General features: G+C 46.3%; 3 protein-coding genes across 4 annotated transcripts in view; 1 reads left to right on the forward strand and 2 right to left on the reverse strand.

Annotated features, from left to right (window-relative positions):
• The window catches only part of LOC127610020 (protein bicaudal C homolog 1-like), a 49,475-nt gene extending 27,915 nt beyond the window's left edge, over window positions 1-21,560 (reverse strand). Inside the window, exons 1-3 of one of the 2 annotated variants that reach the window (XM_052079711.1) lie at window positions 21,114-21,560; window positions 9,801-9,847; window positions 681-750 (exon numbers count right to left, since the gene is read on the reverse strand). In XM_052079711.1, coding sequence (XP_051935671.1) covers window positions 681-750; window positions 9,801-9,847; window positions 21,114-21,312 — 316 coding nt within the window. In that variant the 5' untranslated portion in view covers window positions 21,313-21,560. The remainder of the gene's footprint in view (window positions 1-680; window positions 751-9,800; window positions 9,848-21,113) is intronic. The other variant, XM_052079710.1, reaches the window with a different exon arrangement.
• The window catches only part of fam13c (family with sequence similarity 13 member C), a 386,051-nt gene that overhangs the window by 63,178 nt on the left and 295,081 nt on the right, over window positions 1-27,792 (forward strand). The window lies entirely within an intron of this gene.
• Window positions 23,257-27,184, reverse strand: LOC127610065 (ubiquitin-conjugating enzyme E2 D4-like). Its single transcript, XM_052079798.1, has 7 exons — window positions 27,010-27,184; window positions 26,568-26,631; window positions 25,977-26,008; window positions 25,623-25,700; window positions 24,962-25,067; window positions 23,721-23,814; window positions 23,257-23,628 (listed from the first exon to the last, which is right to left on the reverse strand). The coding sequence occupies exons 1-7, from the start codon at window positions 27,031-27,033 to the stop codon at window positions 23,583-23,585; spliced, it is 444 nt and encodes a 147-aa protein (XP_051935758.1). The 5' UTR covers window positions 27,034-27,184; the 3' UTR covers window positions 23,257-23,582.

Here is a 27,792-nt window from a genome sequence, read left to right on the forward strand (position 1 = left end):
GAATGCAGTCGCTTTGACCTTTTTCCCTGAACACTGTGTTTTTACGTCAAAAATGAATTATAGTTACTCTGACGCGGTCTTAAACGGCATTGAATTGGATTCAACTTGCATAGTCATGAATGAAATACCTCTCTTCTAATCGTTTGATCCCTCCATTTTCCCAGAGAAAAACGCAGTGCTTAGAACCACGCCGGCTAATTAAGGTATTTCGGGCGAGGAAACGCAAGGACAACATGTGGATTTTAGTAAGTGGTTATCGCTGCTACCACAAGTTGTTGGGGTTATGCAAAAACAAGACTCCGAGCCATGTGTCCCTGTTGCATACACTTCGTTAAATTGCGTGAAAAAAAAATTGCCTCGACGATCGTAAATCAGTCAGCGAGGTGTTTAGTGTTGTGAGTGAGTGAGTTATTATATTGTGGATGCCTTAATTTGACACATGGGAGGGGTAACAATTGAAGAATCAAATCTCAGTAGGGTATTAGCATTATTATTAGCATTTAGCATTATCATTATATGAAAATCTCCCTGATGGCGCCAATCCAAATTCATTTTAAAGCAAATTCTACATCAACATGTGTATTGTTTCAGCAGTTACCCCCCCCCCTCCCAAAAAAAATTCAGACATCAATTCAAGTGGCACACAATGCGAGAGGTAAAGAAGGAAGGGCCACTCTCACCTTTTTTCGACTTGGCTCCGATCTTGAGCTTGGAAGGCCACGCTATCTGCGTTTGTGTTTCATCCATAATCTGCAACATAATGAACATTAACAAAGGTCATATGTTGCATCGGGGCCAAACAAACTCGTCTTGAAAGGTTTGTTAGTCTTTTTGAAAAGCTCATAACGCATCTCAGTAGTGCTTGATTGGCCAGTATTAAGCCTTTTCAAAATAAAAGTAATTTTGCAGATTAAATATCTTATGAACAGAAGAGAACAAACAAAAATCCAACAATCAATTAAATGGATGATTTAATTAAAAAAAATCGAATAAAATAACTTCTTGGGGGGGCATCATAAAGACATGAAGGCAGAATATTTGACTCTTTTATAATATTTTGACCTTCAGAAGAGAGAACCTTTTTTTGCCGATTTGGGTGCCGAGGAAATGTTTGCATGTCGTATGTTGTGATGTGTTCAAGTGTAAAAACAAAAGCGCTCAGCATAAAATCTGCCAATTTGGGCTGTTTTTAAAAGAGTGATTTTTTTGGGTCAATTAAATCGGCCTGCCAATAAATTGGCCTGACCTTATACTTTTAAAAAAAATTCATTCATTCATCTTCCGTACTGCTTGATCCTCACTAGGGTCGCGGGGGGTGCTGGAGCCCATCCCAGCCGTCTCCGGGCAGTAGGCGGGGGACACCCTGAATCGGTTGCCAGCCAATCGCAGGGCACACAGAAACGAACAACCAATCGCACTCACACTCACACCCAGGGACAATTTAGAGTGTTCAATCAGCCTGCTATGCATATTTTTGGAATGTGGGAGGAAACCGGAGCACCCGGAGAAAACCCACGCAGGGGGTATTTTAAAAAAAATACAAAACTAAATCCTATAATTTTATCAAAGGACGTCCACTACCAGATCGCTAACATATAAAACATCATTAATGTCCAGGGGGGTGCAAAACTGCAAACTGCTACCCAAACACACACCGAGTGTCTATTGAAGACGCAAAAGTCAATTGCGACCAAATCCAGTTCCAACAAGTAGACTGATGCGAGGCAGTGGAAAAAAAAAAGAAGAGCCCCCAAACTTTGGCTTGTCTACATGTGAAAAAAACCGCCAAGGCCAATCTGCCTTTTGACATGTCCAGTCGTCGTAAGCGCGAGCACATGCGCCGACGTTGAGAAAGCAAACCTCCAACCGCCCGCTTATGCCTTCCAACCACAGGAAAGCTGCCTTGCCAGGGCTCTCTCGCTACAAATCCACAGACAAATCTCTCGAGAGTTTGCTCACCTGAAGTTAGCGGAAGGGGGGTGGGGGGGTAGGGGGATCAGAACTTAAAGTTGTGGAGGAAGAAAAGTCTGCTGTATTCTCTCAGAGTGTTTTCATACTTTCTGGCAACTTTGGGGTGAAAAAGGCAAGAATTTCTCTCAAGTGCTCCCGTGTCAGACACTCGAGCACGGTGTGAAACGACTTCATATTCCTCAGCGGTCGTGGCAAGAAGAAATGAGCGCGTTGTTGTCGTTTAAAAGTGCGCCTGGTCAAGATTAGCGGGAGAGATTAGCAACAATGCTACAATAATGATAATAATTCACCCCCCCTCCCCCCGCCCCCACGATGAGGAACTCGAGTCAAAAATGTTCAACAACGAGCCTAAATTCTGATGACTATTCTGTTTGTGTGATAAGAAATAAGCAGATTCAACAACGGGTGCTAGCCAACAAGTTAGCAATGCGAACCCGAAGGCACTTTGACGTCAATTTCAGAGGGGGGGGGGGACCCCCAAAAAACCCAGCCACCTAAAATGGATTAAAAACTCAATCTGCTTAGTTTTTAATTCACAAATGCCAAATGAATCAGAATTCAAATGAAAAATAAAAACGGGAAGTGCTTCAACGCCTGCCGCTTGCTTTTGAGTGAGCAGGCCGGCCTGGTAGGCGTCAAGTTTTCGACATATTGACGGCGTGTCCTTCCCGAGGACATGAATGAAAATAGAACCTGAACAATATTATGGAATGATTAGACAGCAGAATTCCTCCCGCGTGGATGCCATTTTGGCCGTGCTGCCAATTCCAAAATAGACCACACGAGGGCGCCGTGTCGAAAACAAACGTTTCCCGGTTAATTCCCCGGCAACAAAATCTCCTGGCGGCAACAAGCGTCCGTGGCGGCACCGAGGTCGGCCTTTCCGATTGTTTGTGTGTGAAAACAAAACGTTAATGATTTCCATCACGGCCCGAGGACCGCGCCGCTAATCTCCAACATCGCTGTTGTGCGCCGCATGTCAAACAGTTTAAGAGATAAATAACCTCTGTGGCTAAATAAAGCTTTTCATCGTTAAAAACGAAGCCAGCGGCCACGAGGTGGAATGTACTGGCATATTTGCTTCGCTCTTGCGCATCGCTGTTTTTCGCCAGCCCTCTGTAAGCCCATGACAGATGGCGTGTGTCCCAAAGTGTGGAATTTAAAACCAAAAACGAAAGAGAGACTAAAACTTGGCAATTTGCAAGACAACCTAAAGAAGAGCAACACAGTCCGAGCCAAGGGAGGCATTCATCGCAGGCGCTTGATGTTTTTGATTGATTTCCAGGGAAGAGAATCGATACTTGTATCGGCACGATACCGGGCTTATTCCTATGGATCGAGTGTTGGCGGTGGCTGTCGATACCAACAACAGATACAATATGACAGTAAGTTGTTTGAGGCATTGGTGAATCAGGAAATTAAAAAAAAAAATCGTCGCTAACAATGATCTGTCAGTTTATCAAGTTCTGGTTTCGAATCTCGACTTCCTGTGTGGACTTTGCACCCACCCCCCCCCACTTTGCTTGTGTGGGGTTTTCTCTAAGGACCTCCTCCGACATTCCATAAGACTCTCAATTGTCCTGAACGTGTATGCTAGTTTCTGACGTGTCCAGTAGGCTTGCTGCTGGGTGTTTCTAACGTGGCTAGTGGATTTAGCGAAACATGGTGGCAGCGCGTGTGTAGAAATTGGCGACGTGAAGAAGGGGCTGGACGAAACGCTAGCTCGTTAGCACGGAAGCTAACCGCGGACGTTAGCACGGAAGCTAACTGCGAAAAGACGCTACACAGCTGGAACCCACGACCAGAGACCGACCAACCAAACGCCAGCGAGCGTGAGGGAGTCCCGTGTTTATTTGTTTATTTCGCAGTTAGCTTCCGTGCTAACGTCCGCGGTTAGCTTCCGTGCTAACGAGCTAGCGTTTGGTCCAGCCCCCCTCTTCACGTCGCCAATTTCTACACACGCGCTGCCACCATGTTTCGCTCTGTTCTTTACTTTCAAATGTGGGAAAGCTTCCACACGAGAGAAATGTTGACTTTACTGTTGCTGCTCCTTCTTTCCGCTCGGCAGTGCGTAGCAACTCACGCGACGTGACGTCAGATTAGAAAATCAAACTGAATGCCGTGGTCGGACCAACTGAGAAAGTAAGTGGCTGTTGGTCAACGTCCAGATGAGCCCTGCGATTGGCTGGCGGGACGTCCAGGGATGCCTCCTTCACAATTCAGAGTTCCAGGGTTCAAAGGTCGCCGAAGAAACCTTTTCGGTGTTTATGCCTCCCATCTAAAGACGCGGTTGCCCGCCGATGGAGAATGTGGGTGCGAATGGTGATTGGCGACCGGTCCGGGGTAGCCCGCCTCTTGTCTAACATGAGCCGGGATAAATAACGGCAGCTCACTGGTGACTTTATTGAGGACAATAGAAAAATGGACGAATGGAGGCCGGCGGGGGTGGCGCCGATGTCTTTCCGCAAAGCCTCCCCCGCGCTTCGTTTCGCCCAAGGGACGTCTTTCAAAAAGGTCCTTGTTCCGAAAGCGGGAGAGACATTTCCTGCTCAGCGCTGCTGTTCTTGGCGGCGGCGTGCAGATGGGACTGATTTCGGACAAGACCACACACTGCTTTGAATGGGCGGGACTCCCGTTTATTTTTCGATGAAAAGGACTCGCGGACAACTCGCCCGATGTGCAAATTCCTTTTTACCGATGCCTCGAACGCCTCACTCTGCCGACGCCCCCCCCTTTTGCGAAATGCAGAAAAAGAGAAAACGTTGCCGCCGCCGATCGGTTCCATCGCGCGGCCTTGACGTGATGATTGGGGCTCCGAGACGTTTCCAGCTGCTGTGCGAGCAAAATCAAACGTCCACCCGTACCCCCCCCACCCCACCCCCACCCCCCGCCTTGGACACACGTGGTCGTGCACGACCGTCGGCTTGCGCGTAATATATCGCTGTAACAATCAACATGGCAGAGGCATGTTTCCTCCTGGCCCGCGCGGCCATGGTGCAGCTGTTGTTTCAGCTGGAATGTGTGTGTGTGAGACAGCGGGACGCGGAGGAGTGTTGGGGTGGTGGGTGTTGGGGGTGGGGTGGGGGGGGTGTTAAGATGTGGTGAGCAGACCTCGAGGCGGCATCACCAGAAACGATGCAGTTGACGGTTTGGATTCGAGACAACAAGCGTTTCGGACATCGTTTTCGCTCCTTCGGATAACGTCGTGGTTCCGCGATCAAGTCAATAGCGATAAAATATTATTCGCATATGAAACACTCAACGCAGTAGGAGTGGGGCGGGGGGTGTGGGGGGGGGGGCGTAACGGAGATGCAGTACTGATAGAACGGAATTCAGTGAAAATGACATCATACTCCATCGTCTCATATGCCCGTTATTACGCCACAGGACATGTATAGAAATAATCGATTTAAAACTACTAAAATATGCATCAATGTTAAATAAAATAAAATAAAAATAGAATCAATGCTGAAATTTTGATCACAAAAAGAGTTGCAATGACAACGGTCAAATCTCAGCTACATCACGGAGATTAACAGTCAAAAAGTTCATTTTCCACTTTTTGTTTTTCTTGTCACGGTTTGTAACGGGGACAAAAATGCGCATGCCGAAAGAAAAATAACCGTCGGTTATAAAAATGATTTTTTGCAAAATTATTCTTGAAAATGTCATCGCAATCGGGAATTGAACAGCGAAAATTGAAGCAAATCGGGGCTTGAGTAAATCGTTACATCCCTTATATATATATATATATATATATATAAAATAAAATGAAATATCTTCCGAGCCGCTTGATCCTCACTAGGGTCGCGGGGGGTGCCGGAGCCTATCCCAGCTGTCTTCGGGCAGTAGGCGGGGGACACCCTGAATTGGTTGCCAGCCAATCGCAGGGCACACATAGACGAACAACCATCCACGCTCAGATTCACACCTAGGGACAATTTAGAGTGTTCAATCAGCCTGCCACGCATGTTTTTGGAATGTGGGAGGAAACCGGAGCACCCGGAGAAAACCCACGCAGGCCCGGGGAGAACATGCAAACTCCACACAGGGAGGCCGGAGCTGGAATCGAACCCGGAACCTCTGCACTGTGAAGCCGACGTGTTAACCACTGGTCTACCGGGCCGCCCAAATGAAATATCAGTGTGTCCCTAATATGACTTACAAGTTTAATTCCTTCCGTGACCAAGCTTGTAACCCAATTTGCCTGGGTCTAGTCACCCCCCCCCCCAAAAAAAACCTCTGAGAAAGCTGCCAGCATGTCACTTGCCAAAAGTGTTCTCGATTCCCTCTGAACGAGAGTCTACAGAAGACAACTTGAAGTCAGCTTCGAAAGGTTTAAGGTTCATCCGTATAAATCCACGTCGCCCCCCCCCCCTCCAGGCAGGATGCGCGTTTCAATACCACAATGGCACCGCAAAGCCATTCGGCGACAGATTCTCTCGTTCCATTCAAATTGCTGCTCAAGGGCACCTCGAGAGTGATCAAGACGCACACTAGCTCTCACCAAGCACAAATTCCAATAGTGCTGTATGACGACGGCGCTAGCTAGCCAACCTTGACTGAACCAAAGTACAACAGGAAAACCTCACAGCCTGCCGCCAAATTAAAATACTCTCTCACAACATCAAGCAGATTTTAAAATGAGCGTAATGTAAAACAAAAAGAATTACCCAGTCAGTATTTAACCAAATCACAAAACTGCCACAGGAAAAGCCGCTAGCTTAACGCTAACATGATGGCTAACCAACCGGCGCGACAAGGCTACACCTGCCAATCATTCGACTGCAAAGGGCTACTGAAGGATGTGGCTGGCGTGTGCGCGCTTGTCTTTCGGCCCCAACGAGAATAACTTGCTCGTGATTTGGCACTTCAACATCAGGCAAATATTTTCTTTCTTTACAGAACCAAAATGTCGGGACGGAGAAGCGCGAAAGGGTTCCGGGGCCAAGCTTGGTTTTGTGTTGACAGCATGAGGTTTGGACTCAAAGGAAGTCTAGTAGACGGTGAGTAAGAGCGAGCAACTGGGGCTGGGGAGAAAGTGCGGGGGAGGATTTTTTTTTTTTTGGGGGGGGGGGGGTTCTGGGGGTTCAGCTCTCATCGGTTTCCACCTCCGACTCTTGTACCTTGACAAAAAGTCCAGCGTGCCGAGTAAGTCGCATGCCATTCATTCGCCGAGCCCAGCAAGGGCGGCAGGAAGCGGTCAAACTAACACTCTCCATTCCCCCCCCCCCCATCAACTTCACTTCGGCTCAACAAAAGCGTCTCGCGGTCCATAGCTGTGTTTATTTGGCAGCCTTGAACGGGCCCACGGCCGCGGATCACGCGATCCGAGGGGCAATTGCACGCAAATGGAAATGGTGCACTCGAATGAAAAGCTGCTCTTTCTGCGGTCTTCCAAAGTCAAACAGCCCGTCGCTAATTTTCAAAACTGACGATTTAACCTTGAGCCCCCCCCCCGGCGGCTACCATGTTGAGGTCTTGAGAACTTGAGAGTTGGGGAGCGGCGCATCAATCCGAAGCAAATACTTAAAATGGAGAAGACTGCTAAGACACTGAAAACGATTGTCCAAAAAAGCCCCCCCCCCCCCCCCCCGAGAGGTTTTTTTGACACCTCTGACATAACATCGGGCTGACCAAATTCCTCCGTTTTGAACAAAATTGTTCCAACACGACAGGATTAAGCCGTCCATTCGTCCTGCCTGGAAATGCGAGATTTGGCCGTCAGCCCCCCCCCCCTCCCCCACCACGTGTCCAAAGCGGTTCTTGCCCGTTCCGGTAATTCTACCGCCCGGACAGTTTATCCAATTTTCAGAGATTATTTCTCCATGTCAAGTCAAGGTCCCGATTCAAGTACTGCAGTCACAAAAATCAAGCCGCCGAAAAAGCCGACGAACCAGCAAAAACGCAAAGTTAATCCTTTGAGGTGTGCTGCGATTTCAAGCCCCAAAGTTTTTGCGCCGCACGAACCAGGGGCGAAAATTTTTCAACCAAACTTGCGCCGAGTGTACCAAGCTTGCCCAAATCTATCATTTTTTTGGGAGCCACCTAATCTGAATCTTCAAGTGCTCTCTCAGTCATTGGCAGTCAGAACAAGAACCTTGTGAATTGCAAACGGGATCCAATCCGAGACATTCATTCATTCATTCATCTTCCGAGCCGCTTGATCCTCACGAGGGTCGCGGGGGGTGCTGGAGCCTATCCCAGCCGTCTTCGGGCAGTAGGCGGGGGACACCCTGAATCGGTTGCCAGCCAATCGCAGGGCACACAAAAACGAACAACCATTCGCACTCACACTCACACCTAGGGACAATTTAGAGCGTCCAATCAGCCTGCCATGCATGTTTTTGGAATGTGGGAGGAAACCGGAGCACCCGGAGAAAACCCACGCAGGCCCGGGGAAAACATGCAAACTCCACACAGGGAGGCCGGAGCTGGAATCGAACCCGGTACCTCTGCACTGTGAAGCCCACGTGCTAACCACTGGACTACCGGGCCGCCCAATCCGAGACATTTGAAGTAATAATGCCAAGCAACACTGGTTGCAATTTCCAACCAGTTGGCCGTGACTGCTAATCTTTTGAAATGACCTCCAACTATTTGGCAAGGTTTCGCAACAGTGTCCCCGGTTTTGCAGCAGCTGAAAAAGTACTTTCGGGCAAGACCGGAGGTGCGACCGCGACCGTTGGGGCTCACGTTTCCGTGGCCTTCAATAAAACGAGAAAGAAAACTCAAGTCTTGTGATTGATGAACGCTTTTGGATGCTGGTGATTTTCTTTCCAAGTGTTTTATTTTACGTCCCAACCCTCACCTATGGTCACGAGCTATGGGTCGTGACCGAAAGAACGAGATCCCGGATACAAGCGGCTGAAATGAGTTTTCTCCGCAGGGTGTCCGGGCTCTCCCTTAGAGATAAGGTGAGAAGCTCAGTCATCCGGGAGGGGCTCCGAGTCGAGCCGCTTCTCCTCCACATCGAGAGGAGCCAGATGAGGTGGCTTGGGCATCTGATTCGGATGCCTCCTGAGCGCCTCCCCGGTGAGGTGTTCCGGGCATGTCCCACCGGGAGGAGACCCCGAGGAAGACCCAGGACACGCTGGAGAGACTATGTCACCCAGCTGGCCTGGGAACGCCTCGGGATCCCCCGGGGAGAGCTGGAAGAAGTGGCTAGGGAGAGGGAAGTCTGGGCTTCCCTGCTAAAGCTGTTGCCCCCGCGACCCGGCCCCGGATAAGCGGTAGATGATGGATGGATGGATGGATGGATGGATGGATGGATGTTTTATTTTATTGTATTTTATTTGTGATGGACCTTCGTTCAATAAATCAGTGCACACCGTTTAACCCATAAAAGATCGGAGGGAGTCGTACAATGATAAGGGAGTTGCTGGCTTCAAAATATTCACGCCCATCAAAAGTTTCAGAACATTACCCAAATCACCCGATGAAGTCAATGAGGCAGAGCGGGCGCGCGCTCGTCAAGCCTCGATCTTCAAAAAAAAAAAAAAAATCGATGCACGTGTCGGCAATGTTCACGACGCATACGTGTGTACTTAAGTGTTCTGTTACATAAGTAAGAAAAAGGCCCCGTCTGTTGTGTCAGCTGCGTGACGGGGAAAGAAAATAATAAATCAAGAGCGCGGCGGCCTGCGGCGGTCGGTGTCGGTGCCGTCGCTTTGTGTTTTGTTTGGATTTGGAATCGGGAACAACAGGGACATGGCACCTGACATTTATACCCGCCCCCCCTCCCCCCCGCTCGACAGAAAAGACACTCAGCAGGCAACAACAAAACCCAAAGACAATCAAGCAAACAACCACGTGTGGACAACACTCACCTTCTGGAAGAAATCCTCCCCGCCGTTGACTCTCCCCTCTGAGGCAGCTGGAGTGAGACAGAGAGAAGGAACAATCAACTTAATTGGATTTCTGGAGCTCGTTAAAAGCGCCAACGCTGTATAATACAAAGTGCTGCACGTGGAGCAAAAATTATTCATCCAAAAAAAACAAACAAAAAAAAAGGATAAAATCCGTCAAACTAAAACTCAAGTCTCGCGCTGGCTCAAAAGCCAAAGAATAAAAATGAGCTTGAAATATGGGCAGAGTCCACTTAGTTCTCGGAACCTCCACTAGTGTCTGCTTCGCGGACTCTGAGAGGGAAGGTGGGGGCAAAACCATTCTAAAATTTGACAACATTCATTCATTCATTCATTCATTCCTCTTCCGAGCCGCTTGATCCTCACTAGGGTCGCGGGGGGTGCTGGAGCCTATCCCAGCTGTCTTCGGGCAGTAGGCGGGGGACACCCTGAATCGGTTGCCAGCCAATCGCAGGGCACACAGAGACAAACAACCATCCACGCCCCCATTCAAACCTAGGGACAATTTAGAACGTCCAATCAGCCTGCCATGCATATTTCTGGAATGTGGGAGGAAACCGGAGCACCCGGAGAAAACCCACGCAGGCCAGGGGAGAACATGCAAACTCCACACAGAGAGGCCGGAGCTGGAATCGAACCCGGTACCTCTGCACTGTGAAGCCGACATGCTAACCACTGGACTACCGGGCCGCCCTTGACAACATAGAATCTTTAAAAAAAAAAAAATGTATCGGGAGCCAGAGTAGCAGTGATGTGCTCCCTCTTACGAGTACCAGTCAAGAGGCGAGCAGCGGCATTTTGGAGCAACTGGAGACGCTTGGTGATCCTGTCAGGCATGGCCGGAGTGAGAACTCTCTCTTTCTCAAAGATTGTCTCTTCACATGGCAGCGTTTAGAGTGGATCTGACTTTAGTGCTCATGTTATGCTTGGCGAGCGGATTGGTATCGCTCATTTCCAGGAATGGGAGATTTAAGTCATGCTATGTAATCCAAAACGACTGAAAACCAATCCCGTGTGACTAATTGATGGATATCGGGCAATCGCTGGTATTGCGATTGTGTACAGGAGCCCCGGAATGGTGTCATTAATACAATGTTTGGGTCAAGTGTCGCCAAATTTCACTGCGTGCCAGATCCCGCGGCACAATTCTGGGAATACTTTTGGAAAGTGCAGTTTCGGAAAGAACATGAACCACATCAGAAGGGTCCCAGTGCAAAGTAAAAAAAAAATCAACATTTACAAGAGCCGGCCGGGCGCTTGAAAGTCTTTTTCCGAGCACGGAATAGAATAGGGAGGAACTCCCTCGGCCGTAAGTTGAACTGCAGCTGGTTGCTAATAAATGTGAACCGCGCAAGCGGATTGTAAAATAAGACTGAAGAAATAAAACCGAGGTCGGTATATTATGAGATCGTAATCACGCCGTCCAATCAAAGCATTGTAAAGGAGGGTTCCTTTCAATATGTACAGAAGCCATGTCGAATACATTCAGAATCAGAATCGCCTTTATTGTCATTGTATAGCATACGATCAGTAAAACATAATGACAACATAAGCAATCCTGTCTTGAGGTTAGTTACCTAGCGACGGCCATTTTCTACCTTGCTAGCGGGAGGAATTTACATTAGCGGAAGTAAGATAAAACGCTTTGATAATAGCAAGCTGAATTGGAATGAATTATCATTTGTCGTTTACATGAAGTGGACCAAAAAAAAATATGTTGAGCTTCGCTTACATGTCCGGGCACGCCCGCGCAAACAGTTAGCTTGCAAGCTAGCTTAACGAATTTATTTGATAATATCAGAAGGGTAACTTGTAAAACATTCGGTTAGCCCATGCTATGCTAAGTAGCCGAGCTAACGGATCTGTTCTAAGCTAAAAGCCCGCGCTAGGCTATCTATCCGACGCTGCCCTCCAGTGCTCGGCTAATGGTCCGAGTTGAGCTAATCAGCCTTTCCCAAGCTAATAGCCTCGACTAAGCTAACTAACCACATCGTTTGACGCTATCGGTTGCCGTGTAAAACATTCGGTTAGCCTGTGCTATGCTAAGTAGCCGAGCTAACGGATCTGTTCTGAGCTAAAAGCCCGCGCTAGGCTATCTATCCGACGCTGCGCTCCAGTGCTCGGCTAATGGTCCGAGTTGAGCTAATCAGCCTTTGCCAAGCTAATAGCCTCGACTATGCTAACTAACCACATCGTTTGACGCCATCGGTTTGCCGGGTAGGCAAGAGAGCTGTACAGTAATCCAGTATCGTACCTGAATGATGTCATAGGCCGTTGGACTGACGAAGCATCTGTCTTCCTCGGAATTACATGCAAGTACAGGATTATTCATTCATTATTCATTTTATTTTTATTTTATTTTTTTATATTTTATATATTTTATTCATTTTCTGTAGTAGAAAAGTTACAACGGCAAATAAGCTCAAGAAACGTACATAAAATGCCAAAACCGATGGGAGAGAATTTAATTATGTTTTTTCTGTAAATTCTGTAAATTAGGCTGTAAATTTCCCCAGTGTGGGACGAATAAAGGATATCTTATCTTATCTTAACAATTTGAATTGTCAAAATGAATTGTCCACCGGACAAAAAAAATATCACGTTTTCATTTGGGATACTTAAGCTAGCGGTGAGTTAGCATGTAAGCTAGCACAGAGAGCTTGAGAATTGTGGTCAAGTCAAGTCAACAGTATTTATAGAGCACTTTCAAACAGCCATCGCTGTATAAGATAAAATAATAATAAATATATATATATATATATATATATATATATATATATATAAATATATATAATAAGATGTGGTGCCATATCTTCTCTCGCCCCGTTAGCAACGATTGACAAGAACCGCTAACTGACCGAAAACAACAGACTGCGCTTCAAAACGGATACCAGCGCACCTTCCAAACAACTGACATCGATCCGGCATCAAATTTCTCCTTCCTACGATTTCAACGCGAGCCACAGCTGATGCAACAAGGAGCAACGCGGCGCAATTATTCCGTCGACACATGCAGTTTGAGTTGGATAACGTGCCGGCTTTGATACGTCGATACGCGCCGGGTGGAAGACGGAGGGGCCAAAACACCAAAAAGCTTGTCGTCACTCCAGGACATCTGCAAGTCTTCCAGATTATGGCAGCTCTGCTAATGTAAAAGACATATCTGTCCTCTGAGGAGAATTCTCATGTTTCGCTATCATCCGAGCAGGAAGTCTTAATGATGTCACCAACGTTGCCCGAGATGGATCCGTTACTGTCTGTCGGAATCTGGGTCAGGAGATTTGGGTAGATGTACCTCCCCCAACCCCCCCCCCCAAAAAAAATCCAGATATTCCCTTATGAACATTGATATTTTGAGGCCTACTTAAAAAAAAAAAAATAAGGGAGCTTTATTGTCATTCGGAGCAGACATTGTGGCCTTTGGCGATGCGCGCCGACATCATCAAGGAGGCGTGTCAACAACAATCCAAGCATTTTATGATCACGCCGAGACCATTTTGCTGTAGTTAGTAGTTACATTTGAGAGTCGATTGTGGCCAAGCTAATTCTCAGTCCCCTATTGCGTTGAGAACAGATGGTGTCTGGATATTTTGCTGGATCATTAGCGAAAAACAATACAAAGCGCAAAAAAAAAACTATTGACTGTTGTGAGGTCAGACCCTTAGACAGAAGTTTTCAGAAGCTGCCATCGTAGACTTCATCTGCTTTTCTGAAATAAATAAATTGGTATATTGAGGATGAAGCAACCGGGTTGGTTGAACGGCTCTGGCTCAAGGGCAGATTGACTAATAAGTCGGCATCAAGTATAGCGCAACAAAAGTCGTAGATGGACAGATCACAGAGACATCGGGACTGCAGATTCACCACAAAAACCTCCAACTCACCCAAAGGGAAACATCCCGTCGACAGATGTGTGGCACGCAAACCAGCCGTGGGAGAAACAAGACCTGAGACGGGAAGATTACGAGACCCGGAGGGGTGGGAGGCTGGGGGGGTGGGGGGTGCGCTTATCATGACAGCAACCCTATCGGCGCACCGTTTACGATACCGACTCCAAACCTGGCCTTGCTTCAAAATGGGAATATTTTGTTGGGTCGCGTCGGAAAAAAATGCTAAGAGGCTTGTAACGCGATTAATAAAGACAAAACATAGTTGAGCAGCCTTTCGGTTCACCTCAAGGATTTGTACATGCCGAGTCAAAAGCCAAAGAATACTATAATAATAATACTATACCTACTAATAATGAGGCAACGACCAGCGGCATTTTGGACCAACTGGAGACGCTTCATGGAGGACTGGCTGACTCCAAAGTCAAGGGCATTAAAGTCATCCAGCCGAGATGTGACCAAGGCGTGCCTCATATTTATATTTGTCCGAAACCATTTCTTGTGCAGACTTTTGGCCAGCTCTTGTCCAGGCCTCCAACATTCATTCATTCATTCATTCATCTTCCAAGCCGCTTGATCCTCACTAGGGTCGCGGGGGGTGCTGGAGCCTATCCCAGCTGTCTTCGGGTAGTAGGCGGGGGGACACCCTGAGTCGGTTGCCAGCCAATCGCAGGGCACACAGAAAGAACAACCATTCGCACTCACACTCACACCGAGGGACAATTTAGAGCGTTCAATCAGCCTGCCATGCATGTTTTTTGGAATGTGGGAGGAAACCGGAGCACCCGGAGAAAAGCCACTCAGGCCCGGGGAGAACATGCAAACTCCACACAGGGAGGCCGGAGCTGGAATCGAACCCGGAGCCTCTGCACTGTGAAGCCGACGTGCTAACCACTGGACTACCGGGCCGCCCGGCCTCCAACAATCTACTGTTAAAATCATATTCATAATCAATCCGTCCATACTGTATCTTCGATATTTCTGAATTCTGAATCTAGGCCCACCGCATTCCAAAATGGACTTCCGACAACGTCCGTTCTCAAATTCCAGCGATATTCCGCGTCGACTCACGAACAGTATCCGAGAGGAAAAACGGCCGCAACCACTTTCTGTTGCGATCGGCCGACGCGGCGTCGACGCCGATCGGTTCGATGTCATCGAGGGCGTAATCGCGAGTTTGTTTTTTGTCTCCGCACATGCCATGCGACGTTGCTCCCCTTTCAGCCCGCCAACCAAAATCACAGGCCTCTGCCGAGACACGCCGGCTGACTTTTTCTTCTTCTTCTTCTTCAAAAAAGGGCTGCGGAGCACATCCTTTGTTTGAGTTTATTTTGGGCATTTTGTTGGAGGGATTGTTACTTCTGCAAAGACTTGAAAACAGAGCATCGTAGCTCTCGTTAAACTGGGCTGAGGACGACAATTGTCTCGGTCCAGCAACAGGTGTGTCACTTCCGAGTTGATTTTCACCAATTGTAGTCAGTCTGGAACCGCCCCCCCCCCCCAACCGACCCAAATAAACAGCGATTCTCTGGCCTGTTAAAAAATAAATAAAATTCTAAATGCCAGCATCTTATACATCCTAAAGTCGCCTTGTCGTTTTTGCGGCAATGACCGAATGTATCCACTCGTCCCGTCTGTCACGACGCGTAAAAGCAAGCGACGAGCTGCGGAGGAAAAGCACAAAGGCCTAAACACTGACAGATGATACCCGAATCTGTTCTCCATTATTCCACGGGCAGACACGAAATCCGGGAGATTCCACCGCTGTGACACTGACGGAATGCAAACAGTGTTGATTTCTACAATTGCGGCTCCACGCGCAACAATCAAGCAAACAATATGTACATGGAGCTGCCTTGGCGTGCCTCCATGTGCGCGCGTTAGTGAGCTCAGGGCGTATTCCGAAAGCCGTCACGAAGGAATCCATTATCCCCCGCCATTACTACATCCGTTACTCGCGCCCCTTTATTTATTTTCTTTTCACATTTCCAACAATAATCACGTCACTTAACACACACACTCGATCACTGCTTAGCGATGTGTTGATAAAGCACGCTATGCTAAGCTAAGCTAAATAAGCTTTCACACGCACTGAGACAAGCTAAACCCGTTACGACAATTGAATTGAAGATGCGGAGTTGCCCGTAAAGTAGTGAAGGGATGTATGGAGTCAAGGCTTCAGTTTGCTAGGTGCTACTTTACTTTAAAAAAGCAGCAACGCTAGGTTGCGATTACTTCTGGTCGTAATTTCCCAGCGACTGGCCGGTCGGCTCGTCATCACACGTCGACACTCTATAAGCTTCGCCTCCGTCATTATTCATATAATAATCTGTTAAAGCGCTTCCATTCCAGTCTGCCCCAACAGCAAGAAACCGCATTTATGTGACGTCTACAAAGCCGCCATGTTGGATGTGGCAAAGTGAAGCAAATTGTGAACACGTTTGCTCCCGATTGCTCGCTCAATTTTACCATATTGTCTGCCGAATTTATGTCTAATACGAAAGCCATATACAATATGACGGATGGGCTGACATACCGCTCCGACCCGGTTCAACAACTGAACCTCGTGCGCAAGAATCTGCGAGAGACGTCTAGATATCAAGCCGATTTCCTTCCCGCATCATCCCTCCAATAAATGATGCCAAGCGATTACACAAAGCAGCACATTCCTGGTACCTGGTATCTCCAGCCCAGTATCGGGACCCCTGCCGAGCAAAGGGAGGAAGCCTCGCTTGGAGACTGTTGCTATGTAAACATGACATTGTTGGGAAATCGCCGTTAATCATATTAAAAGCATCGCCGCAGTATTTTATTTTTATTTTTTTCAATTCTACTTGGCTCACTCAAGTATGTCGACTGATACTGCAAAATATGTCCAAATCATGTGTACGCAAGACCGGGGTGCCCGCTGCCCACCTCTGCCCCCCCGCCCCCTCCATCCCCACACCCTCAAAGAAAAAAATTCTAAAATAGCAACCGCAAACCAGACAGAATGTAAATCTGCACTCTGACAAGGGCAGAAGAAAAAGATGTTGGAGGGCCGTGGAATAACAGAGATTCATTTACAGCTCCGCAAAATGGGTCAGAGAGCTGAAATAAGACGCCCCCAGGCTGCTCCCCCCCCCTCCTTTTTTTTAAAGTAATGAACTACAGGTTTTTCCATCGAGTGGAGCCCATTTATATTACATCTGCCAAGAGCTTCATCATCGCCCCGCGATGGAGGAATGCGGCGCGCGGGCAAAGTTTGAATAGAATCGTTTAATTGTCGCAGCATGTTGTTGTGGCGACTGGGGAAGAAGAAGCTCGACTGCAACCTCCAATGCGGACAAATCCGATCGAAAATGAAATAAAAATGGATACGTACCGTCGCCAGTTATATGACCCGGATCAAATTTTGCAAAGATTTATAAATCGTTAGCAGAGTAGCATAATTGCCCAGGTCATTTTTAACTTCCTATCACAATATTGGAACCTACAAAAAGGTTGTTTGTGCAGATCTGGGGTATACAAACTACGGCCCGGGGGCCCATTTGTGAATTGCAATCCGTTTACCGTATTTTCCACACTATAAGGCGCATCGGATGATAAGCCACCTTCAATGAATGGCCTATTTTGGATTTTTTTTCATACATTAGGCGCACCGCATTATAAGACGCAATCTACAATGCATCCACTAGATGGAGCCACACTCAAGGAAATACCAACAGAACGATCAGATGTCAGTAAAACATATTTAATAAAGCGGCAACACAGTTCACTTAACCAACAGCAAGTTATAACTTATAACTCGTTAACGTTGAATTCTCTTGCCGCTGCGCTATTTCCGTTTTCAACAGCGAAAGCGATCGCCTTAAGTTTGAACTTTGCGTTGTCAGCACGTCTCAGCAAGGAGCCATTCAGAAAGTCGACGTATTACCGTAATAACCATACACAAGGCGCATCGGATTTTAAGGCACGCTCTGAGCTTTTAAGAAAATGGAAAGCTTTTAGGTGCGCCTTTTGGTGCGGAAAGTACAGTAGTTTGAAAAACAGCCAGTGAAGAGTTTTGTCCTTGCGCGCAAATAAAAAGTGAGGACAAGAGAGAGAGCACTCCGGAGGAAGCAAGATGAGGTCAAAGACCGCGCCGCATTCTCCCTCAAGATGCACACTTCCTGTCCAACAGCCTTACTCAGCACCCGGGAGGAAGACGAGGATGACACCTCAAAAGAAGGACGTTCTTTTGTTTTTGTTGTTGTTTTTTTTTCTTTTCATGGCATGACGCAGCTCAATAAAAGAGGCTGAGGAGGTTCACTGCCACGTTTTTTTTTTTTTCCTGCGGAGCCTACTTTCTATTGCGTCGGCAAGGTTATTAGAGGCCGTGAAAACAAAATGACAGGTGGGAAAGCCAATACACAATCTACAAATTAAGTTCAATCAAGAAAAAAAAAAAGATGCTCCTCAAATGAAGTCAATGAAAAAATATATTTAAAATATAAAATATAATAAAAAAATAAAAGAAAAATATTGTGAGCCCAGGCTTGTTTAAGAAATACAGCATTTCTCCTGCAATCATAAATTCACGACAACAACTTTACTAACGACTTCAGTTCATATCTCGGGTACGTCACCACCGCCGTAAACATCCGACTCCTGCTTTAATAACATAAAAATGCATTTTGACCCTTAAAGAGGCAAGACCTGGAACCCAATGCCAGACAAAGTGGATCACTGGACCGGGAGTAAATGTTAATGCTTTCCCACCACAGTGTCTCGTCTATAAAAAGAAAAAAAAAAGTGACCACACAGGGTTTTTTTTTTTTTTCTTGTCCACAAATAGCCATCTTTCAGCCTTTCATGCCACTGTGAAGCTCTCCAAGGTGTTACAACAACTTGCGAGTTTCTCGGACGGGCTGCCAAAAAGACGACCGTAAACTTCAATGGCTTCCAGGGTGAGAGTTCCCGTAACCTCCCCCTCCCTGAAAAAATAAAAAATCTATTTACTAATTCGACCATCCTGGCATCACAGTTTCCATTTTCTCCTGGTGAAAGTGGGCCAAAAAAAAAAGTCACTTTCCGAGTCACTATGAAGTCACGCCAGCTAATCATCTCTGAATACTCGTTTGGATTTCCCAAAAGTCACACAACCCGTGACGACATGCCCGTGCGCCCTCAATTTGAAACTCCTCTTCCCATTTTAGCGTCGTGCTAGGAGCGCTTCTTGAAATTCTTGACTAATGGCTCATATAATTGCAGACCTTTTGCCTACATGCAGTGTTTGGATTGAAAGTCGCAAAAAAGTTCTGACTGGCTCCGGGGGCTCAATTAGTGGAAGCCAGAGCTCGGAGCAAACATGGTGCATCAGCATTTAGCTGTTATGCTGCACACAAACGGAATTAAGCTGCCAAAAGAAGTGAATCTCTACGAGATCATCAGTGCAGAGAGGACGCCGAAGACTGCCGACTGGGAAACAAGCAGGACAACGTGAGCGGATGCCCCGCATTATTCCTCGAGGCAGTATGAGGTCAGGGGTTAAAGAGGTTTTACAGTTCGGATAACGTGGCCTCTAGGCTGAACTAATAAATAAAGCAGAGGCGAGCGGCGGACGGAGGAACGCACATTCTGTGCTCCGTCCCGGCCAGAGCCACACCAACAAACCGGGAACATCCAATCAAATCGCTCCGTTTACACACACACACACACACACACACACACACACACAGCGTGACGTGGCGCGCGGTATGTCCGGGACACTTTGGATCTTGGGCTGCTCTCAGGCTAAGTTGTTTTCCTGGAAGAGTTTGAGATGACATGGAGCTTTGAGGAATGCACTTGAGCAAGCGCAGCAGCGCCAGACATGGAGGACGACATGTGCGCCGAGATCTAAACATCAACTTGGGCAGGGGACAGTCGAGTCAAGTTTATAGCGGGGAATAGAGTCCAAACACACCGGCAACAGGTCAAAACGGCTGCAATATTGCTTGAGGCTATTTAAAGAGGGGGGGAAAGAAATGACTGGTTTTACTGCTCCAACTCACTTTTGAAGAGAACTCAATTTACTATGCCAGATGATGCCTTTAAGAGGCGGGGCCTGGTGGATATACATGTGACATCAAGTCTGCGTGTGTCTGGGCATGATTGGTGGCGGACAACAGTCTGCTCAGTTTCTATTTTACCGTTTTCCGGGCACTCACACTTTACCAAAATAAACCAAAACCAAATAAACTAAAAATAACGCACAACACCACAAGCTAATCTCCTCTGGATCATTTTTCAGACATCCGATAGAAAAATGTGACCGTAAAAATCAATCAATCAATGACCTGTTCAATCGTCACATTAAATAGGAAAAATGTCACCCTTCGGTCCATATCGGCTTATTCTCGCTATTCTATATTTTAAGACCGATATAACTCGTCTTAAAATCGAGTCTCAAACACTTAGTTGACGAGAATAAAAAAAATAACACAGTTCACAATCCAATCATTGATTCCACCAACAACCAAAAACGTTTAACAACACCCAACAGTGTCACGTCAGTTTAAGGAGTTAACACTCAAACAACAAAAACATGAACATTTCAACTAAAGTACACCGTAGTCACCAGGTTTGCAGTTAATTCATATTCACGTTAGCAAACGGCTACAAACGAGTTTAGCTCGTCGAAGTTTGCCGACACGAACCTTGGACTGATCAACCAATCAGAAGACAGCAAAATCGTGACGTTTGGCGCCACAACGAGCGGGCCTGACGAAGCCGATTCGAAACAAAGCAGTACCTGAGCTCTATTATGGATTCCAAAAACAAAAAAGCTGTTAAGACTCTGGCTATATGCTCCTTATTTGGAATTTTTGTCTAAAAATCCCCTGGCTTCATTCTATTTTTTTCCCTTCTTTTTTGTTTAAACGTTTGTAATATGTATGTATTGGTAGCACATTCGTTTTGTTTTCTGGTTGCTGAGAATTGTATTCTGAATTGCTCAATAAAGATTAAAAAAAAAAAAACGAAGCCGATTCGAAACGGTGCTTTTCCGATCCAGTCACTTTGCCGATCGGCAAGCACCGGAAAGCACAAGTAAGTTTTGACGGCCCCGATTGAATGAATTCGACATAACAGCTCCTAGTGGGCGAAATCTGATTTTTTTTTTTACGTCCGGCGCACAAGAACGCAGTATTTGCACCACGTGCGAAAGTATTTAAAGTCAACTGCTCTAATTGCCTCGTAGCAAATCACACACGTGATTAGCAGACGATCACATGCCAATCAAAACAAACGCCGCGTGTTCACGTGGAACTTGGCTGCAACGCAAACTGAGCGAAACTTTTGGATGTTAATGAAACTAAGGCCCATTAAGGAGGCTCGAAAACATTCCACAACAACATACGTGCGCGTGTTTTAAAAACGGAATTACCTAACAACATGAATTCCAGCTTCTTTCGGTCCACTCGGAAGCGCTCCTCAGTCCACTCCGGATCGGCCAGCTGGTGGGGTCCGCTCAGGTCCTCCTCGGAGCCCGGCAAAGGCGAGTCTGTGCTGCGCTCGCTGTTGGAGCCATGGTCCGACTGCTGCTGCTGCAAGTATCCGCTCAAAGCGTCGCACTGGGCGGCCATGGCGGTGCTACTCGTCGGCGTCGGTGGACTCAAAGAAAGTTGCCGAGTACTGCTTTTGCTTGACCGCGTGGTGCGTCACTCGGGAGCTGGGCCTCGCGAAACCTTCACGCAGCGTCATTTCCCCCCATTTGAGTGCCGATTTCGGGGGACTAAAAATAGGCAGGCTCCGCTCTCTCCGCGGGCAGGCTGTGCGCTCAAGTGCGGCGAGAAAGTCTTCCAAGTAAAGTTTCGTGTGACATCCAGATCTCAAGACTCCTCCCAGGAACACCCCCTCTTCAACTATCCCCCCCCCCCCTTTTTTTTACGACCAAAGCATGGAGCTGTTAGAACATCGATTATATATCCCCACTACTAGACAACTTGTCCTCACTAGTTCAACGATTTTCTACAAACGTGATATTTCTGCACAACTACATGTTACGAGTATGGAAAAAAAAATCGGCACTAGTGGACATCTGCACGCTATTGGTACTACTAGCGGTGTGATGTGAGGTGTCAAAGCGTGTCGAGTAGTTTCACCTCACTATAACATGTGCTAGCACACCGACACTCCAGCTAGCAAGACAACTGTCCTAATTGAGACCTCACTTGTCTTATGTTCTTGTCTCATATGTCACCGTTGCCCTACAAATGTACACTAGTGGAGAGAAACACAAGCAGACGCAGTCATTCCACAAGTACAATTGAATTGTCTTGCAAGTGAGGAGATTTTTCCAAAGTACAAAACCAAAAAAAAAAGTGGCAAATGTTCTCAAACGGGCAAAGTGTTGCATTGCGGCCATGTTATCATCTGGAAAGGCGCATTCTTCCCGCAAAGGCACCAGGCAACGGTTTTATTGGCCTGCAGAGGAAACAATCCGCATCCTGTCAAGTGGAGGGAAGCGGAAGCAATACTGCAAAGTTCAAGCAAAACAAAACAAACCAAAAAAAAACGGGCCGAGAGGGAGTGAAACACACACCTTGAGTGTTGTCATTTCATATTCATCTGCTTTATAAGCGTGTTTGAATCCATTTGGGATATTTTGTCATGCCTGGTCTAGGCACTATGGCTTGAAAGTTTGATTAAAAAAATAAAAAATAAAATCCCCTTTCGCCCCCCCCTCTGCTTTTTTTGTATGCTGAAATAACACATTTTGCCTTATGTTTTATTTCCAACTAAAGAGTTCCGACAGCTTCAGCCAAGTTTAATTTAAGAGCAACTTTCCAACACTCCTAATGTCCATGTTGTCCAAAGCTGCTCGAGTCCCTACATGACAAACATCTGCTCTTAATAAATCATACAACCCCCGCCCAAAAAAAATTTTGAATAGAAAAAGCGATGCAGTTTTGTTGTTTCCGCTATCATGATTGTTTGATGTTATGAGTCATTCCACAAATACATTTTTAATAAAATTTTAAATGATTCCCAGCTTGCTCACGCTCTTTTTCTCATGTAGAGTTGCACTGGGGATGCAAAATTTTGGGCCTTGGAAGCGCATAAAATCACAGATTCTAAAATTGAACAGGTTCCAATGGGCGCTCTGGGGGCAATCGCACATTTTGTCCGTTTCATAATTACCCGAGTCGTTTTGGGGAGCTGAATAAGTCACTAAACAGTGATCAGTTTGGATTCATAATCGTGCATTTTTTTTCTGTGTATAAAAATGTGCCACCACTTCCAAAACGGTGACTTTTCACCATCAAATGAATTTGTCCCATCTTGTCTAGCAGGGAAAAGAAAGCCAAAACAGCAAAACGATTCAATAATCACCTGAAAACTTAATTTCGGACATAAATGTTATATACATTTATAAAATAAAGGCTATTTTGCTCCGTGACACCGAGTTTGCAAGGGTCTCAGGCCTGTGCAGAAAAAGTCAAGGCCGCCCTCTAGTGGTCATCAAAGTTATCACCGGCATGCGTGAAGTCACGTGGGTGGGGAAAAATCAAGTGCGACTCGAATCGTGTGGTGTCTCAAGTAAAATGAGCATAGTTTTATTCCATATAAATCTCTTCAAAGTAAAATAATGTGAGGTATCGTCACCATTGCTCATATCATCATAAAACAATAATAATTCCAATTGAATTCAAGTAGAAGAAACGGAACGGTGGAGACAATCGGGTCATGGTGTCCAGTTTGAGAAGTCAAAAGTGCTCCCAGCGTAAACTGAAAATAGTGTGGCGGCGTGCGGGTGGGGTGGGCTGGGGGGGGGGGGTGTACTGGCTTTTTTTTTTTCTTCTTTAAACTTGATCTGTCATTTGGAATGTTGATGCTGAAACTTGCCTTGCCTTCACATCGCAAACTTCCTCGTCCATTCTTTGGCCATGTCGTTGTACCTGGACGTAACAATAAAAATATATATTTTATATTTGAGAGAAAGGAAAAAAAAAGAAAAGAAAGATTTGACCGACTGGGCTTTCAGGCTTACTTTTGTCGGTCCGATTTGTACGTGTGCGCTATGTCGGGGACTAAAGGGTCGTCGGGGTTGGGATCGCACAGCAAAGAGCAGATGGATAACAAGACTGCAACAGGACACAACAGGCACACGCGTTTACGTCAGTCAACGAGCGAGCCGATTCCCATTTCAGGCATCAGTTCAAGTGAAAATATAGTTACACAAAAATGTCGAGAAAAAAAAATAAAAAAATCGTTTGTTCTATTTGGCCTCCGGAAAGTGAGGCGCGACAGCACGGGTCCAAGAAGGGTCCCAAAGTGCTCCAAGATGGAAGCTGAAATGTAAAACTGACGGTTGGCTCTTAATAGGGACCTTCAAATCATTCGCCAAAGTATATTCAGACTAAAATCAACCAGATTTCCTGGAAGCGCGGTGAAATATTTACGCTCCTCCTCAATCTTTTTGGGCCACGCCCCCCCCAAACCTCAACATGCAGATCATTTCGAGAAGCCTGGACGGCACTTCCGAGCTCAGATCACGCCACTATCCTGCACGATATGAGAACAACATTGCGAGACTAATAAAGGTTTTCTGATTTTAACAAGGGCGGCCCGGTAGTCCAGTGGTTAGCACGTCGGCTTCACAGTGCAGAGGTACCGGGTTCGATTCCAGCTCCGGCCTCCCTGTGTGGAGTTTGCATGTTCTCCCCGGGCCTGCGTGGGTTTTCTCCGGGTGCTCCGGTTTCCTCCCGCATTCCAAAAATATGCATGGCAGGCTGATTGAACACTCTAAATTGTCCCTAGGTGTGAGTGTGAGTGCGAATGGTTGTTCGTTTCTGTGTGCCCTGCGTTTGGCTGGCAACCGGGCCTGCGTGGGTTTTCTCCGGGTGCTCCGGTTTCCTCCCACATTCCAAAAACATGCGTGGCGGGCTGATTGAACACTCTAAATTGTCCCTGGGTGTGAGTGTGAGCGCGGATGGTTGTTCGTCTATGTGTGCCCTGCGATTGGCTGGCAACCGATTCAGGGTGTCCCCCGCCTACTGCCCGGAGACGGCTGGGATGGGCTCCAGCACCCCCCGCGACCCTAGTGAGGATCAAGCGGTACGGAAGATGAATGAATGAAAGATGAATGATTTTAACAATAGATATTGTGACACTAAAAAACAAAACAAAAAAAAAACGTTTTTTTTTTCCTCTCATGCTGCCAACTAAGCAAGCGCAATGTGGCTCTTAGCTAATTTATTGCAATACTCCGAGATACCGTCCTCAACGTACCTTTTGATACGGTAAGGGCAGGCGACCACTGCGACCTCAGTATGTCCAGGCAGATGCTACCGTTGCTGTTTATATTTGGATGATAGATTTTGGTGGTAAAAGCCACCTGTGGGGGAGGCACAAATGAAGAGAAACGCAACGCAACGGTTAAATGGCTTCATGTTTAGCATGCAAGTGTGACACTTGATCTGCAAACGGTCAGACGGTTGATACGCTGCGCATCGGGAGGAATTGACTTTGCTGACACGAGCGCAGCTAATCATTAGGAATCGGCAAGACAAAAACAGGGCAACGTTTAAAGCGCTCCATTTATTGTAACATGGAAGTGTTTTGAATTGTGAATAAAATGCATCGGGAGTGGAATGTTCCAACTGTCAAACAGACCAACATTTTCAGAAAAGTATCCATCAAACAAGCACAGAAACTCGTGAGATCAAACTAATTTAAAACGCTGCCAGTGAATTTAAGGCGGGAATTATCGAGGTGACATTTTGACCGTTGCGCACATTCATCCGGTTTCATTCATTTTTTCTTCGGGAGAAAAATAGCTTTGAAATCCAGTAATATGATTGTGTTAATACATTTGAGGTTTCACGGTGCCTGCACTCGATTCCCAACATCAGAAAGCTCGCGGCGAAGTCTGCGAGATGGGAAAACCTACCTTGGGGGGTTTGAAGGGATAGTCGGTGGGGAAATGCACAGAAAGGAAGAAAACCCCTCCATTGTACGGGCTGTCATTCTAAGATGGAGAGAGAAAACAACCACGGTAGACTGAACAAAGACAGCATGGAGATAGACATAAAAAAAAAAAAAATCAAAAAATCTCAACAATATCGCAGGCCTACATATGTTCGACTGCCTCAGAGTGTGACAGGCTAAACTTTTTAAAACAGGAAATAAGGGTGTGCTGCAAACTAGTCAACAAACTGTTCTATTGTCGACACATCCAGAAACAACATGCCAAAAAGAAATGCAGGAAACACAAAAGGAAAAAAAAAATCTAGAAAAAGCTCACCGGTCCTGTGATGCTGGCTTGCCAATGGAACACTACAAAAAAAAACGAAAAAACAAAAAGTTATTAACATTGCAAGTCAAGTTCTTTCTGAAACGGTGTATATAAATGCCCAGAGGTTAGGCTACAGTTGAAAAAAGTCCGTAATTTACCGAAGACATCGAAAGACACCATATCAATATGCAAATACGCTCGAGAGGAGCTGCAGCCATGTAGCAATTACAGTCAACCCCGCCTACGTGCACTTTTGATTCTGTAGGACCTAACCATCAAAGTATTTGCCAGAAAACTATTTGATATTTTTGCTGCATTGTGAAGCACTACACCGCTGTTCCACGTTTCCAGGATTCCTTGTCAATAGGATCATGGGAAGAATTCCATCGGATTTGGACGATCAATGATATCTAGGGAGCTTTTCGGTGGTGCCCATGACAAATCATTTGACAAAAAAACAACCAAAGTTGTTTATCTTTAAGGGTTCGACACTCATCGTATACTTTTAGGGTTCCTAATTCCAACACACTTAAGACGTCTGCCATGCAGCAACGATGACAATGAAAAAATGAAAATAAGATGACGGCGTCGTCCACTCACTGTCATCTCCGACCGGTCCCGCCGAACACGAAGCAGGAGGGTCCCGCTTCAAGTCACACAATTCCTACACAAAAAACACAATTGAAGAAGCATTTTTTGGGTATTAGTTTCGGGATTGAGTTTGTGCTTGTTGCGTATGCGGGTAAGCAACGATGAAAAGCAAATATGTTCAAGTGAACACGCCTTAAACCTTTTTTGCTAGGCCAACTTTGAGCTAGCCGCGAAGTTAGCTTACTCGCGTTGAAATGAAACCACTTCAAATAAATTGTTCCGACTGTAACGTCAGCACCATTCACGTCGACTTTGGTTCTCATTTTTTTAAAATAAAAGCTGAATCCATCCACTTGAATGTTTATATTAAACTAGTTCGCAAACAAGGCGTAAAGACCGGCCGGCGCGATGGCTGTTTTCGATACATCACAAGTGATACGGCCAAACTCACCTTCTTTATTCTTTTCAAAGCCATGACAAGTTTAAAGTGTAGCTTACAGGAGATTGTGGTGGCAAACGGACAACGAGCAACCAAGATTACTTGGCAGCAGATGTTTAGTATTTAAAGAGCAAACTGGGTCTCTATTGTTTCCGCGTTTACTTCTTTTTTTGTGGCTGAGCTCGGTGCATTGTGGGAATTGTAGTTGTTGCGAAAGCCCCTCTTAAAGGGACCACACTCGAAAGACTTCTTCGCCATGACGTCACACGTACATTCGGGTAACAAGGCAAAAGAAGTATGTTGCAATAAAACTACTTTTACAATTTATCCCCAGTTACTTACGTAAATGTAACGGAATAAAAGGAGCTTCTTACGGCCCAGCGTAGGTAAGTGAAAGCTTTTTCTGCCAAAATATTACCCTGGCAGCGGATTGTTTACAATGGTCCAAACATTCAAACCATGAGAAAAAATGACCCTGACTCATGTGTAAAGGGCGGGTGAGGTAGACATTTTTATTTTGTTCAAGCTGTAGTGGCGAGGTGCTTTGTCGCTTTCTGGCTTTGCGCTTGGTCATGGACTGAAACAGCCACGACAGCCCGAGGTGCTCTTTAAAATTTGATGCTTTGGCCTAAAGTACCCGTCGTAATGAATGCTTGACCTTTGAATACAGATCTCTGATAATGCTTAAAAAACAAACGCGCTTTCCACAGGATTGCATTCAACTTTCAAGACTAAAACGACTTGCACAATCTCACCAAATCAAATGTTTATGGACAATTCTAAATTTACAAAGAT

The sequence above is a fragment of the Hippocampus zosterae genome, chromosome 11 (genome assembly GCF_025434085.1).
Source record: "Hippocampus zosterae strain Florida chromosome 11, ASM2543408v3, whole genome shotgun sequence".
In the NCBI taxonomy this organism is placed as follows: Eukaryota; Metazoa; Chordata; class Actinopteri; order Syngnathiformes; family Syngnathidae; genus Hippocampus; species Hippocampus zosterae.

Excerpts from the sequence above, each read along its gene's own strand:
- LOC127610065 (XM_052079798.1), bottom strand. The coding sequence starts at position 27,033 with ATGGCTTTGAAAAGAATAAAGAAG. Across the intron at positions 25,068-25,622 it reads ATCCCTTCAAACCCCCCAAG|GTGGCTTTTACCACCAAAAT; the intron begins GTAGGTTTTCCC and ends CCTCCCCCACAG. Across the intron at positions 23,815-24,961 it reads TGCCCTTACCGTATCAAAAG|TCTTGTTATCCATCTGCTCT; the intron begins GTACGTTGAGGA and ends GTCCTGTTGCAG.